At 33.3% G+C, this 16,592-nt stretch overlaps 3 protein-coding genes across 3 annotated transcripts in view; 1 reads left to right on the forward strand and 2 right to left on the reverse strand.

The window, feature by feature from the left end:
- The window catches only part of LOC123653684 (TRPL translocation defect protein 14), a 28,045-nt gene extending 27,171 nt beyond the window's left edge, over nt 1-874 (reverse strand). The window contains exons 1-3 of the mRNA XM_045589678.1: nt 635-874; nt 365-432; nt 7-44 (exon numbers count right to left, since the gene is read on the reverse strand). Coding sequence (XP_045445634.1) covers nt 7-44; nt 365-432; nt 635-698 — 170 coding nt within the window. The 5' untranslated portion in view covers nt 699-874. The remainder of the gene's footprint in view (nt 1-6; nt 45-364; nt 433-634) is intronic.
- Nucleotides 875-3,315: 2,441 nt separating this feature from the next.
- LOC123653870 (DNA repair protein RAD51 homolog 4) lies at nt 3,316-5,295 on the reverse strand. The gene is made up of 5 exons (XM_045589848.1): nt 5,057-5,295; nt 4,747-4,957; nt 4,006-4,183; nt 3,800-3,922; nt 3,316-3,731 (listed from the first exon to the last, which is right to left on the reverse strand). The coding sequence occupies exons 1-5, from the start codon at nt 5,293-5,295 to the stop codon at nt 3,493-3,495; spliced, it is 990 nt and encodes a 329-aa protein (XP_045445804.1). The 3' UTR covers nt 3,316-3,492.
- A 379-nt stretch (nt 5,296-5,674) lies between these two features.
- On the forward strand, nt 5,675-16,416 carry LOC123653689 (FACT complex subunit spt16). The gene is made up of 16 exons (XM_045589682.1): nt 5,675-5,904; nt 5,977-6,087; nt 6,258-6,419; nt 6,547-6,846; nt 7,763-8,178; nt 8,438-8,582; nt 8,800-8,959; nt 11,665-11,904; nt 11,987-12,185; nt 12,378-12,775; nt 13,211-13,424; nt 13,965-14,219; nt 14,518-14,665; nt 14,981-15,113; nt 15,330-15,615; nt 16,230-16,416. The coding sequence occupies exons 1-16, from the start codon at nt 5,836-5,838 to the stop codon at nt 16,414-16,416; spliced, it is 3,423 nt and encodes a 1,140-aa protein (XP_045445638.1). The 5' UTR covers nt 5,675-5,835.
- Nucleotides 16,417-16,592: the final 176 nt, after the last annotated feature.

A 16,592-nucleotide genomic window follows, 5' to 3' on the forward strand; every position in this document is an offset into this window, starting at 1 on the left:
TCGTACCTTAAGAGGACGGTAGCCGTTTCCGGCACCCGGAACACCTGGAAATAAACACAATGTGGAACAATGTTTTGTTGGATCTCCTCACGGAGAAACCATGCCAGATATGAACCACAACGAACTTGATTCTTTTTTTTTAATTTAAGTTGTTTGAATATTTCAGGACAAATTCAACAATTAAATATTATAAACAGAGGACAATTAACAACAAGTTATCATATGTGCCAAATAGAATCTTTCTGCAATAGACAAAAGGTATATGTTTAAAAATTAAACATGATTATGTATGTTATCAATATTACTAACAATAAGTTCGTTGTTTATGTATTTCATTAATTAAATATAATAAATATATATTCACCTTCCATCCCAAGTTTTCGAAGAAAGTGCTTAGTCGTGATTGTCCTGTGGTTTTGCCGCCGCAAGGTCCTGTTTAGGTTAAAAGTAATATGGACTGTGTGAAAATGGTGCCAAACATCCACGTGTATTTTAAGCTAATTATTAATAATTTTGTTGCACTAATCCCTTAGCCTCGACTTAAATATTTAAACTTGTACCAGTATAATTTAAAAAACGCAATTGTAATTCCGTAAATTAAATTATATTTAATTATTATTGAAAATATTCTTACCTCCGGTCAACACCAACTTAAACACCATTTTCTGGGATTGATTCGCCATTTTATTTAAACGCATTTGAAAGCATAAATATAAATTAAGACTAAATTTCACTAAAAGGACACAAATATCATAAAAATGTGAAAGATACGAAAATATTATAAAGAGCCATCACAGAGAAAACTACGCATCGCCTGACAGGCGCGCGACGAAATGAAAGATCGTGCAAAGTTGCAAACTACAAAGAATACAATAAAAATGATAAAAAAAGTAGTATTGACGTTGAAATAATCGAAGCCATAGATAATAAATACGTCTTATACTAGAAAATCTAGAAATATAGAAAATCGAAGCTCATGTACGTAATACGGTAATAGTGAAGTGAGCAAGGCACGTAAAAATAAATCAATGTCTATAAACTTCAGAAGCAATAATTTTGATAGTAATGCTTGAAAAAATAATAGCAAATAAAGAATCAATCTGACTTGATTTTTTTTTAAAATCTGTATTGAGTATTGACATCATTTCAAAATCGATTTCAATGTACTTACAATGGGCATCGATTTTAAATAAATATAAATAATTTTGTATGTAATGTAAAACAAAAATTACCAATGTAGACGTATTTTTATACTTCAACTATTGACATTAGAGGTCGAAAGATATTCAAAATTATTTATCAACTGGCCTAGAGCGTATTCTTACGCTTTTTTTTTTTGTGGTCGTACCAACTCAGAAACCTTTGTTGTGCAACACTTTGCTGAAAATCATGCCATGATTAAATACATAGTTTACGACTATATAAAGGACATACAGACAAACATTCATTTTTACTAGCTGTGCGCGCGCCTTCGTCCGCGTGGAATTTAACAAAAAAGTAATTTTTCAATTTTTAGAGTTATAACATAAATATGTCTAAAATAAAGTAGCCCAAGTTACTCCTTATTATATCAGCTATCTGCCAGTGAAAGTCCTGTGAAAATCGGCCCAGCTGTTTCAGAGATTAGCCGGAACAAACAGACAGACAGACAGACAAAAATAGTAAAAAATGTTATTTTGGTATATGTACCGTGTATACATCCATATGCATTTAGCAAAAAAGCGATTATTATCATTACAAACAGACACTCCAATTTTATTTATTTGTATAGATAAACCTTTTAATGTGGGTATGTGAAAGATAATGTAAAAATTACCACGTTTTTCACACGACCGTCTCTAGGGTCAGTTCTGTTACCCAGGCTTTTGGAGCCCAGGCCCCAGACTTAGGTCTGGGACCTGGGCTCCAAGGGGAGGAGTTGATGGACTTCTACTGGGCGCGTCCCCCGGGTGGCGGATAGGGGAACGCCGCCTGCGGTCTCACGACTACGGGTGGTAGGGGTCTTCGGACCCCCGCGGACCAAAACCAGACGATGCGCTCCGGATACCGCTCTGGTCAACAGAATGGACTTGTGAGCGCGGGTGTGTTGGCGCGGAGGCGCGGCGGTGTGAGTGGCGCTGAGACGGCGCGGTGACGTGAGGGCCGGGTTTTTCCCTCCCCCCACGCGGCGGACGGAGTGGGCGGGTTCGCTCGCCCGCTCTAAGGCGCGCAAGCGCATGCTGCCGGGTAGCGCTGGGCGCCCTGCAGTTTCTGCGGGGCTGCCAGGTGCGGCCTGGTGTTGGGGCAGTTCCTGGACCTCGTCTCCCTCCTGCAGACGGCGGTGGGATTGACTTGGAATGGTTGAGCGTCCCTTCCGACGGGGCCGAAAGGCCATCACCTGGGGCGTGGTGGTAGTATGCGCAAGCGGTCACACTGCGTCCCCACTAAGGTGCCGGCGGATAAAAGATGTGGGTTTTAGTGGATAGTCTGGCATTGCACCACACGCCGGGAGCTCCACACTCTCGTCACTCTCGGGTGGCGGGGTCAGTGCGTAAATAGCATTTCCCCATCTATAAAAAAAAAAAAAAAAAAAAAAAAAGGGTCAGTTCTGTTAAGTGTGATAATGAAAACAATTTATTAACATTTATTTATAATTTTGATTCGTCAGCATTGTTTTTATTTGCTATTATTTTTTAAAGCTTTACTATCAAAATTACTGCTTCTAAAGTTTATATATATTAACTAGCTAACTCGGCAAACGTTGTCTTGCCGCTAAACGCTATTTAAAAATAAGGATTGGTGGTAGAAGGGTGAAAATTTACGGTTGTGTGTATTTTTCAATAAATCATAATAAAATAAATAATTTATTTAAAAATTAAAAAAAAAATTGGGCTGGACTACCCTTAACATTTAGGGTAATGAAAAATAGATGTTGTTCAATTCTCAGACCTACTCAATATGCACACAAAATTTCATGAGAATCGATCAAGCCGTTTCGGAGGAGTTTAACTACAAACACCGCGACACGAGAATTTTATATATTAGATAAATACTGTACTACATAAATGATAAAACTGAAAAAAATCTCTACTCTAACTAAAAAAGATTTTTATAGTTATTAAGTGTCATTTTATAAAAATAAATTTATCGTATTTTACTAGGGCATTTTGTATATGTATCTATAATAGTAAAGTAATTTTTCGTCTACCTACATTGTAATATTTGTCGATATAATTGAAGTCGGTTATTTTTCGTTTGCCTGCAAACACAATTATTATTATTTTTATATGTATAAATAAAACACAATTATTTTAAGGAATATGTATTCTTTTTTTACACTACGTTTTTAAGAAAAATTAAGACAATGAGAACCAAATAAAAAATAAATATAATAGTCATATTATCAGAAAAACTTGAACTAAATGCAATTCTTGACTAAAATTAATTTGTAGTTTTGTTAGTTAACTTAACAGGCCTGCCGAGAACTACAATGAAGTCATTTTAAATTATTTGTTATGTAACACCAAGTGCATTCAATTTTAAAATACAATTTTCAACAACTAAAGGGTTAAAATGTCTTGTAACCATAACTTTAATCATAACACAGTTCTCATAGTTATTTTCAACATTGTAATCACTATATTTTTCAATTACAAGTAATAATGCTGGAATGGTTTGCCAATACTTTCCGAGACAGCGATTTCTCTTTTCTGTGTATGTGTTATCTTTCACTGTGGCTGTTGATTCAATTTCTGTAAATAACTTAATATTAGTTTTAAAAGTTAAGTTGTTTAATGTATGATACATGAGGAACTCTTACCTTCAGGATCTGAAACATCTTGATCAACCCATCTTGTTTGAATGTTAACATATATAATACCTATTTGATACTCTTTGCTAATGTATCTGCTGTTATTTACAACTCTATTTAAAAATGTTAAACCTACAAAAAGCTTTTGATTATTAATGATAACTATGTAAATTATATATTTTTTTAATAGAAATAAACAAATCTATATTTCTCACCTATTTTATTATCATCTCCAAAATGTTGAAACAGGAGGCATGGTAATGAATCAACAATGATTAGGGACAAATTTTCAATTTTAAGAACACCACTTTTTATATTTTCAAGAAGTATTATCAAATCTTCCATGCTCCAAATACGAACCACTCTTATTTTTAACATAATCTTAGCCATTTCCTAAGCAATTTAAAAAAAAAAAGAAAATATTATATTAAATTTTTCAAATCACTTAAATATATTCAGTGTGTACTTAACAAGTTCCGTAGTTGGTAAATGGTCATAGCCCCTAACAACTAGCCTATGGCTATTGTGCTAATAATCACGCTTTATTTTTACTTACAGCTAAATATTTATACCTGAAGATGTCTTTGGCAGGATTTCTGATATGTTCCATTTTTTATTCTTGACCTGATTCTAGATGGGTAATAATTATCATAGGATGCCTATTTATTTAGATTATAAATATATATATTTTTTTTAATTTAATAATTTACATCCACAGGCTCAAAATGCCCATGCCTTTTGTTAACATGCATGCATTATTACTACTACAGGTGACTTTTTATTAAAACTACAAATCGACAGTCCTATGATTTGCCTAGTAAAACTAAGACATGGTCTGACACTGAGGGTTTTTTTTCTTGCAATTATTGTTTGATGGAAAAGTATACACATCATTCATTGATTCGTAATTTAGATTATATTATACTAAGTATATTTAGAAAAGAAAACTTTAGCACCTTATAGGATATCCCGTTAGCATCTAAGATTTTTTGTAACCTAATTGCTGAAAAATCTCCTTTGGTATCAACATAAAGAACTGAATCATCTGATTCTTTTACAGAGTTAATCGCTAATTGCATACAAAGTTGAGTTTTTCCGCAGCCTGCTAACCCACATATTTCAGTAATAAGCCCAACAGGGATACCACCACCTAAAGTTTCATCTAAACTAAAACATAGGTATAGATATAAGATATAACTCAGAATTAAGTTTAACTAGTAACTTCAATAGGTTTGTTATTACCTAGGAATATGCGTCGGTATAAACTTTTTACATGTTAGGCTATTTATAAATAATGTGGTGCCACTAATAAGATTTGCGGAATGTTTCTTAAATATTTCCTGTCTTATTTCTAAAATTTGTGGCAAAGTTAGTTTTGTTAAAGTTGATAACTTCTCTGCCTCTTCTTGTAGAAAATCAAACACAGTATAAATACGATTTTGCTTTAGAGTTTTAAGTATGCTTTCTGTAAAATAAACGTGTTCTCTGAGATCTAATAAATTCATGTTTGTTAATTAAATAAACTTAAATACTTGATACGCTATATCTATATATTGTTTTATTAATTATTGTTTTTAAACTTAAAAATTCATTGACTTGTCACTTGACAGTAAATAAATAAATATCTTGTTTATGGTTCATTATAAAGTCAACTAGGGATGTCATCTATTCTCATAGTCTATTCGATTAAAAGGTGAAGATTTTTTGTTATAATTTTTTTTCCCATACATATAGTGTGCATTCTTATAAATAGTGATAATTTATCAGTTATATTTTTTTCTAATCATGTTACTCGTTTTTGTTTTTACTTTTTTTTTAGTTAATATTACATCAATATGAAAATAGTTTATGTCTTATGATGCAAATTAGCTACCATCCATTCCTTATATAAAAAAAGCAGCATTAAAGCGTAAACGCCCGCCATTCTTGTTTGCTGTCAAAATTCGTAATATTCTAAATGTCGAGAAAACGTTCGTATTTATTTCATTTTTGAGGCGTCGTTACGAAGATTCTTTCTGTAGTTAGGGTACAAAACAATATTCACTATGTCTAATATATCCCTTGATAAGGAAACGTTCTACAGACGTATGAAAAGGCTGTACGCGGCGTGGAAGGTTGGTCAAAATAAGCATGATAGACATTTGAGTTAGTTTTTGTACATTTTTTTAACATCATCAATTTTACAGGCCGCTGCTGCTGATTCAAAGAGCGAAGATGTGCTTGCAAAAGTTGATTGTTTGGTTTCTTGCGTTGGAGTTGACGAAGATACACTTTACAGTAAATCCACAGCCTTACAGGTTTGTATTTGTTAGTACTTTCGATGTGCGCAGAAACATGTTATTCAAATGTTTCGTAATATTTTTTCACATGTATATACTTTAACTGCTTGGCGTTTGAGTTTATTTTATAAAATTTTCATAATGTATCTATTTACCATATTTTATGTTTTTATTATTTTATTTATCAGACATGGCTATTTGGGTATGAGCTACCAGATACCATAACAGTTCTCACTGAACAGAGCATGTGTTTTCTGGCAAGCAAAAAGAAAATAGAGTTTTTGAGACAAATTGAAAATGGTAAAGAAGAATCAGATCTACCTCCTGTTAAACTTCTAATACGAGACAGAGTAAGTAATTATAAAGGCATAAATGTATAATGTATTTTTTAATAAATTTTTGTGTAGACTTAATAGAAAATAATTATTTATGATATCTATTTAACATTGTGATATTTATATCAATGTAATATTTTAGAATGACCATGACAAAGAAAATTTTAATAAACTCATACAAGAGATTAAAAAGTCCAAATCGGGAAAAACACTTGGAGTTTTTGCAAAAGACAATTATCCTGGTGAATTTTGCGAGAGTTGGAAAAATGCTATGAAAGCAGAAAAGTTTGAAAATGTGGATGTAAGCTCCTCAATAGCACTACTAATGGCACCCAAAGAGGATTCAGAAGTTATAACAATAAAAAAGGCATGTTTAGTCACAGTAGATGTATTCACAAAGTATTTGAAGGATCAAATTATGGAAATCATTGACTCAGATAAGGTAATAGTGATATATTCTTATTTTTTTTAATTTTTTGTCTATGATTTTTCACTTATCTAATTGTAAATATTAGTGTTTATTGGCAAAAGACATCAACAGTCTTATTATTTTTTTGATTTGCCTGTTGTATATACATTTGATTAATGATTAATAATTACTAGTGGTCAGTATTATTGTTGGAAAACAGATTGCCATGAAGCAGAAGAGAGAAAAAAATAAGTGTTCAACCAGTGGTCGAAATTCGACCATAATTAAAAATTTAAATTTAAAAATAACCAAAAAAATGATGAAAATAAAGAACCTTTTTTTAATTTTTTTAATTTGACTACAGACTGACAATCAACAAAAGAGCATAATATGCGTGTCTGTGTTAAATACATGGAAGCGTGTGTAATGTTTTTTTAATGAATATAATAATGAATATAATATATTTTTATGCATAATTTAAAAAAAAATATTAGTATTCTGCACTCCTCTATATAAACTATAAGTGTAAGATATTTCGTACTCTTCCATTTGAGCAATTTTCGTAAAAATGGGTACAAAGTTTTTGCTTCATGTATTAATATATAGATTTTGAAATTTTTTGATTAAATTATAATGTTCACAAACTTTGATCGAGTAAATTTAAATTAATATAAGCCTTAAAAAAAAACAAGTGTGCTTTAGTCCTGCACTGTGTCTTAGATATTCGAAACGTAACTGGCTATGAGAGCAAGAGAGAATGTAAATGTGTGCTAGCACCTTTCTCTTGCTCCATACATTTCACCTGATCACACTTGTCGTAACATTCTCTTCACACATTCAACAGCTTACTCCCCAAGTCAAGTGTGAGGAAAGAAGTTTTACTTCAATTAAAATGTAATATAAAATATTTTGACTTTTTTTGTAAATTTGCATTTTTATTTTACCACAGAAAGTGAAACATTCAAAACTCGCCGAAGGTGTCGAGGCTGCAATATCGGATAAGAAATATGTGACTGGAGTCGACACAAGTCAAGTAGATATGTGCTATCCGCCTATCATTCAGTCAGGAGGCAATTACAGTCTGAAATTTAGCGCTGTATCAGATAAAAATCACCTTCATTTTGGTGCCATTGTTTGTTCATTGGGTGCAAGATACAAGTCATATTGTTCTAATATTGTGCGTACACTACTAGTAAATCCGACGGACCAAGTGCAGAGTAATTACAATTTTCTATTAAATATCGAAGAGGAAGTTATGAAACACCTCGTGGCTGGTGCCAAGCTGTCGTCGGTTTATGAAGCTGGTTTGGCATTAGCTAAGAAAGAGAAACCAGAACTTGTCGATAATCTCACTAAAACATTTGGGTAAGTTGTGTTATAATTATGACTAGCTGATCCACTAAACTTCATTATACCATTTTTTTTTTGTTTTGTTTGTATGTATCGATTTTTCTTCTAAATTTTTTTTTATACAAACCTTGTCTGTCAGGACAAAGTTTTATATATGAGTCAGAAAAAAAAACACAATTAATTATTTGGTAATTTTTTAATGTAGATGAAGTTGAAGTTATAGCAAGGTTTTTTAATTCTCATGTCTTAATACTTACAAATTCCTCTTTTACAGTTTTGCTATGGGAATAGAATTTCGCGAAAGTTCAATTGTGATTGGGCCCAAAACATCAATAGTAGCAAAGAAAGGCATGGTTTTCAATATAAATATTGGTTTAGCCAACTTAAGTAACAGTGCCGCAACTGAAAAAGAAGGCAAGGTAAGTAACAAAAAAATTTAAGTATTAAAATTAGACCGCCTGTGCACTTTTTGAGCTAGATCACTGGTATTTTCTTTAATGAAATTCAAAATGTGCAAATAAAATAAATTTTATGTAGAAATTTTAACTATCTATTTTATTAATGGTCCATAAGAAATAAAAATAAAAAATAGTTCATAAATTAGGATCTATCTTACAAATGATATTTTATTTTCAGACATATGCTCTATTCATTGGCGACACAGTATTAGTGAATGAGGAACAGCCGGCGTCCCTCCTCACCCAGTCTAAGAAGAAAATCAAGAACATTGGTATATTCCTAAAAGATGACGATGAAGAAGAGGAAGAAGAGAAAGAGAACAAAACAGAAATACTTGGTGAGTATGATAGTGGTATTATGTATATAGTTCATATAGAGTATTTGATTATATTGTCTTCTCCAATCTAAATGACATTGGTGAAATCATCTGTTTATCGTTTGGCACTGTTGGAAGCCACTAATCTGAAGGAATAATTAATTGATTTATTACATCTATACTATTATTATAAAACTGACGATTTTGTTTGTTTTTTTTAATGTGCAGGAACTACTGGTTTTTTTGTTTTGTGTTACACTGTATATAGACCTAGGAAGGCTATAGGCTATATAATATTTTAATACGTTTTTTTCCTCAAATAGGCGAAACTGCCGGGTACAGCTAGTTATAATATGATAGTATTTTTATTACTGGTCATGTATAGTGGTGCATGTAGGCGCCTAAAAGACTGACGGTTTACGTTTCGATTCCCGTGTGGAATGGATATTTGCATTTATACAAATTTTCCTTTCCGGTTTGGATGTCTTGTGGGTCTCCCCACTGTACCTCAGAGAGCACAATAAGCCGTTGGTCCCGGTCATTATCATAAATAACTGATAGTGACCGTTACTCATAGTAGTGAATATATCTGCCAATTCGTAGTAAGCAGTGCGGTGGATTAAGCTCCGATCCTTCTCCTATATGGAAAAGGAGGCCTATGCCCAGCAGTGGGATGTTACAGAGTGAAGCTTAGTATTTTTACTAACAATTTATGGGAAGACAAATTTTATGGACTCACATCTTTTTCTCTTTATTATGTGATTAGTTGATGTAGTGCTCCAATTATTACTAAGTAAGTCATTTTGTAAGTAACCTGCGGTTAGTTATAAATAATGATACAAGGTAAATTTAATTTAAAAATCAACTTTACTACCTCTTATCTTATATAAGTAATAATTAATAATGTATCAATAATTAAAATTTTGGTAAGTAGTTAACTTCGCCATTTTTTCAAAAAAAACATTAAAAAAGTAATCAAAATATTACAGAAAATGTGTACATAGCTGTATTTATTTTCATATAAAACTAATGTTTTGTGATTTTAATGAGTTCTGTTTTATGGCTTGCAGACTACTAAAATCCTATTAATTATTTCATTTTTTTTTATTTTGATATCTTTCTAGTATTTTTTGATTGGGAATTTAATTATATTGCAACTATAACTAATATCGTAAATAGACAAGATTTTTTTTTCATAACATAGACAAGATTTATTTTTTCATTACATAGACAAAATTTATTTTATCATAACTTACGCTTTATTAGCTCTTTTAATTATTTTAATAAAAGAAAATTTAATCATTCAAACTAAATACCTAAAGACCCTAGTTCACATTATTCCGATTTTGCTACATATACCAAAGAAGATAGGAAAAATGCATACAATTTTGTCTCAATAATTAAAAAAAAAACTCATTTATTGGTTGGTCTTTATAAAAACCAATGAAATATAAAATTATTGTTGTATTAATATTTGTATAATAAATTTCTAAAGGGGTTTGTAATATTTCCTTTCAACCATTAACAGTTTAATGTGCCACATAATTTTCATATATTTTCTTTCCTTCCATGCAATCGTGGATGGATAGAGAACGGAGGTGAGTTTTTCAATTTGAACTGTATGCATGTGTTTTTTTATTTTATTAACATGTAGCTTTATTGAATGGCACGCAATATTTTAATACTGTTAATATGTAACGAATTTTGATACTTCAATGGCAAACCAGTCAACTTCATATTAATTTTGTTTTGGGGACATAATGACAGAAAATATTGTTTTGTATTTACAATTTAAATTTGTTTCTGTGAAAATCACACTAATACAAAATGCATCAATTCTAATTTTAACAAAGTTAACAATGAAGTGCAATGGTTTCTCATGTAAAGTATCAATATCATCTGTTCTGCCCTTTTTTTAATAAATAGTCGTGTTAATTAAAAGTATATACAAAAGTCTAGTCTATGACATTTGAATATACTTTTTTTTTTGTAAAAATATTGGCTACTGCTAATTTGTGTTTGTCAAGCATCTTTATAAAGTACCTTAGACTAAAACATGTTTTGTCTCTCTAGTACTTTAACATGTTTATATATTGTAAATAATACGTGTATCAATTATCTAATAAAATGAAAAAAACATTTTATTGTTCTAAAAGATAGCGTAAATCACTATATAGTATAAAACAAAGTCGCTTCCCGCTGTGTGTCCCTATGTATGCTTAGATCTTTGTAACTACGCAACGGATTTTGATGCGGTTTTTTTTAATAGATAGAGTGATTCAAGTGGAAGGTTTATATGTATAATACATGCATAATATGGTAGATAAACACTGATAATTTTAGAGGTGTCTAACATATCTTTTGTAGTTGATAGCAGCATTGCACCCGTGCGAAGCCGGGCGGCTCGCTAGAAGATTACAAATCTTTAAATATAACGATTAATGTATGAATGTAATATATAAATAATACGATTTATTTTATCAAATAGGGTCTTTATTTAGTATTTACATATATATTAATTTTACTATCTTATATAGATTTGCAATCAAGTCTCTTTTATCTTCTGCACGCTTTATTTCTTGACGTAAAACTGGTATGAAGTCGTAAAATCTGTAACTTTAGTTATTGTGCATTTTAAAGCAACAATAAGAAATATGTACTAATAGTATATGTATTACGTACGTAGCTACTTTGAAAGCGTTTCACTAATTAACCAACATTTCCAGGACGAGGCAAAAGAACTGCAGTTATCGAGTCCAAGCTTCGAACGGAACACTCGTCTGAGGAGAAACGCAAGGAACATCAAAGGGAATTGGCGATAGCCCTCAACGAAAAAGCCAAAGAGAGATTAGCGAAGCAATCGAGCGGTAAAGATAGTGAGAAGATAAGAAAGAGCACAGTTTCGTACAAAAGCGTCAGTCAGATGCCGAGAGAAAACGAAGTCAAAGAATTGAAGTTGTATGTTGGTAAGTGAAAACCTACTTTAAGGTATAAATTAATATTTATGAAAGATCATTATACATAAATATGTGATTTTGACTATTTCAGATCGCAAATACGAAACAGTAATTCTGCCGATATTCGGCGTCCCAGTACCATTCCATATTTCTACAATTAAGAATATATCACAGTCAGTTGAGGGTGACTACACATACCTTAGGATAAACTTTTTCCACCCCGGAGCCACTATGGGCAGGAACGAAGGCGGGAACTACGCACAACCAGATGCTACCTTCGTCAAAGAAGTGTGAGTAGAAATTATTTTATAATTTTTGACTGCCATTTTTATATTTGAGTCTTTTAGGCGTTGAAATATTTAGTGCATATTTGAAAAGTCGTGCAAAATGTTTAAGAGTATTGTTCTTTCTGTCAGTTACTATTAGAATTTTACTTCACTATTTTTCAACAAACAGGTCTCATTTGTGATTTTGTTTTACAGCACTTATCGAAGTACAAACACAAAGGAACCAGGTGAAATATCGCCGCCATCGTCAAATCTTAACACTGGATTTAGACTTATAAAGGAAGTGCAAAAGAAGTTCAAAACTCGAGAGGCAGAAGAGAGAGAAAAGGAAGATTTAGTTAAACAGGACACTCTAGTGCTCTCTCAGAGCAAAGGAAACCCAAAACTAAAAGATCTGTACATAAGACCCAATATAGTCACAAAGAGAATGAGTGGCTCTCTAGAAGCCCACTCAAATGGTTTCAGATTTACATCAGTCAGAGGAGATAAAGTGGACATTTTATACAATAACATTAAGAATGCATTCTTCCAACCATGTGATGGAGAAATGATCATATTATTACATTTCCATTTGAAACATGCCATTATGTTTGGTAAGTACATTTTTTAAAGATGAGAATGGACGTCTAGAAACTTCAGACAAATAAGCCATGGTTATTTATTTTAGAGTGAGAGATTTTAAACTATAATTTCTTTTTCAGTTATTTTGTATAATTAGTAAAGTATATACATGAGTTCACGCCATTTTTGGCGTAAACTTGTGGAGGCCTATGTCCAGTAGTGGACTGCGTAAGGCTGATGTGATGATGATGATGTGATGACTAAAGTATTACAAGCAAATAATAAGAGTAATGTGCTAGAATTGGAATTGTCATTTTATATTTTCTGATCACCTGAAGAAAGAAAACTACTAATAGTTTTCTTTGTGTTGATAATTAAAATATAGTGTCTTCACATGAAGGGAAATGATCTTTTTTTGTCTTATATAGTTATGTATCATGTGTTGTGACTTTGTGATTATATTGCAGGCAAGAAGAAGCACGTAGACGTCCAGTTCTACACGGAGGTGGGCGAGATCACGACGGACCTCGGCAAGCACCAGCACATGCACGACCGCGACGACCTGGCGGCCGAGCAGAGCGAGCGCGAGCTGCGCCACAAGCTCAAGGTGGCCTTCAAGAGCTTCTGCGAGCGCGTCGAGAACATGACCAAGCAGGAGGTGGAGTTCGACACGCCGTTCAGGTATACATTATTGCCCTAACCTCACTGCGACCTCACCGCATATCACCAAAATGGTGTAGGGAGTTAAAAGTTACTAATGACTAATAGACGTAGGACGTAGAGCATATTATTATTACGGCAAGACCCTATACTCCATAGGGTCTTCCAAGAGGGACTTCGGAACTTTGACAGTTGATAACGGCTATCTTGTTGAAGCTACATCTGTCTAATTAGTTGTCATTTATTCACTCTGTTTTCATCATCATGTCAATCATCATAGACGGATATAGCATTTTCAACAGCACATGCAAATAATAAAATTGTTTTATCAAAATGCCAATAACCCATGCCATCATGGAAAATTGCACGTTTCGGATGCGCGCCACTCACCAAAGCCGCGGTGGATATTTGCAGGATGTAATATGCCATACATAATGGCATAGATAGAACTTTCAAATAAATAAAAAATTTCAATGATATCTCACACATACTTTGTTTTATTTAAATTTAAAGATAGGAAACGCTTTATAAGATAGTACTAATCACTACATTTTCCTTCAGGGAGCTGGGTTTCCCAGGCGCGCCGTTCCGCAGCACAGTGCTATTACAGCCTACATCGGGCGCGCTGGTGAACCTCACGGAGTGGCCGCCATTCGTCATCGCGCTGGAGGACGTCGAGCTGGTTCATTTCGAGCGTGTTCAGTTCCACCTGAAGAACTTCGACATGGTCTTCGTCTTCAAGGACTATGCGAAGAAGGTGGCCATGGTCAATGCTGTCCCGATGAACATGCTCGACCACGTCAAAGAATGGCTCAAGTGTGTATCAGTCAATAATTGTTTTTATATAAATAATAGTTTGTTTGCATAAACATTTACATACATGACATGTTGTTAGTTTACATGAAAAAGATACTTTGACTTTATGTGAATTAATTGTTAAATTTATTATGTTAAATGCTTAATAGTTAAATTTTTATGTGAATGTTTAATAGTGTATGTATTTTGTACCTAGATTTACGTATATTTTATTATGTAACTTTTATCAAATATTTGAAATGAAATTGATGACTTCTAATCTACATATACTTATGCAATATTTTTGTAAATATTTTAGTTCATGCGACATCCGCTATTCAGAAGGTATTCAATCTCTAAACTGGACGAAAGTCATGAAGACGATAACAGACGACATAGAAGGTTTCTTCGACAATGGAGGCTGGTCCTTCTTAGATCCAGAATCTGATGCGGAAAATGAGCAGCAGGTTTGTTTAATTTATACGTCTTCAAAATACCACGCTTGTTCACTTTGGCTTTCGTCACGTAGTCAAATATCTTCGAGAAAAATCTCACAATCTCACAATCTTTCGATTTATATTCAGATATGGCGCGGAAAGTTTATCGGTTTTTAATCTTACAGTTGAAAATAATTTGATATTAACTTTCTTTTTGATCTATACCATATATCTGAATCACTAAGCGAAAGCTCGAGGGGGAGGAGGTATGTAGGAGGTAAAATTGTAAAGAAAAGGCCACGTAGTTAGTATGTTCTCTTATTTATAAAATTATTTATATTTTAGGAGGAAGATTCGGAAGAAGAGGATGACGCGTATGAACCGACCGACGCGGAAACAGAGGAAGAATCCGAAGACGACTCTGAATACGATTCTGAAGCATCTGATGCCTCAGACGGCTCTGGCGACAGTGAAGGAGGTGAGCTATATGTGGATTATTTATATTGTTTGAAATTTAATGTAAAAAAGAACACGGTTCCCTGTGCTATTAACTTTGAAGTAAAAATATCGGCATTTTTTTAATAAATAATTATTTTATATATAAGCAATATTCTATAACATCACTTTTTTTAATTGTCTGACAAAATGTCAAATGTACAAAGAAAAGAACTAAACCTTTCGTTTTAATTTGTAGAAGAAGATGAAGAATCCGGTAAAGATTGGTCAGACTTGGAGCGTGAAGCAGCCGAGGAAGATAAAAAGGAACGTAATTACGGAGAAACAGACTTTGACAGAAAACGCAAGGGCGGTCGAGACCGGCGACCGTACGAAGAGGAGGGTAAAAAGAGCAAACACGACAAGAGCTCGAGCCACAAGAGTTCTAGTTCGAACCACAAAAGTTCAAGTTCGAACCATAAAAGTTCAAGTTCGAATCACAAGAGTTCTAGCCATAAAAGTCCCTCCAAACACAGTAGTAGCAGGTATGTTTGATGACCATAAATATTAAGGCGTTGTTATTATTTTTAATTTAACAATTTTCATGTCCTACATTAGTTCAGAATTCAAAGTTAAATAAGTACTATATGGTGTACAATAATTAAATAAGAATGATTAAGACCTAAATTACCAACGGGACGGGACGGGACGGGAATGTGGAACGAACGGGGATGAAAAAAATATCGTCGGCGACGATGTTCAACAAGTTCCGTCCTGTCCGTGATTCCGCTGTGTATGCACAGTCGCTTCGTTCGCTCCGGAGAGCTAAAATAAGGAAGCACGTGCATTTACCTATTGTTACAGAGTTACTGTCACGGTGCATATGCATTAAAAATCCCCCTTAGTGTATTTTAACCTCGCTCTGTCCGTGTCCTGTCCACGTTCCAACGCCGTCCCATGCACGTTACGTATCCAGCGGCCTTTATATATACGAAAAGTAACTGGCATGAGAGAAAAAGAGAAAGAAAATGTGTGTTCGTACCTCTCTCTTGCTTCGTTCGCGTTCGTTTAATATTTTTTTTTTACTTTCCCATTTAAGTGAATTTCTGAAATTCTTTTTGAGAAATACAAGTTCTTTATATTTGAACATATCTTTCAGCCCTTCAAAGAACCGCGACAAGCATAAGTCGTCCCACCATGATCGTGACAAGTCTCACCACGGGCGCGACCGCGACAAGTCGCATAAGTCTAACGGCGACCACAAGAAGCACAGCGACCATAAGTCGCAGAAGCGCTCGCGAGACGAAAGCCGTGACCGCGATCGCACACCTAAGAAAGCGAAGTGAGTTTCATTGGTTTAATTTATTATATTATTAGTGTCAAAGAGTGGTTACGCTTTTTAATGTACATATATACACAAAACTTAGCATGCAATATGTTTTGACGAATTTTTCACATATAAGTAACTTTTACTTATTTTATTATTTACATCATGAATTTTTAATTTTTAAATGCAATCCCC

The sequence above is a fragment of the Melitaea cinxia genome, chromosome 5 (genome assembly GCF_905220565.1).
Source record: "Melitaea cinxia chromosome 5, ilMelCinx1.1, whole genome shotgun sequence".
Taxonomy (NCBI): Eukaryota; Metazoa; Arthropoda; class Insecta; order Lepidoptera; family Nymphalidae; genus Melitaea; species Melitaea cinxia.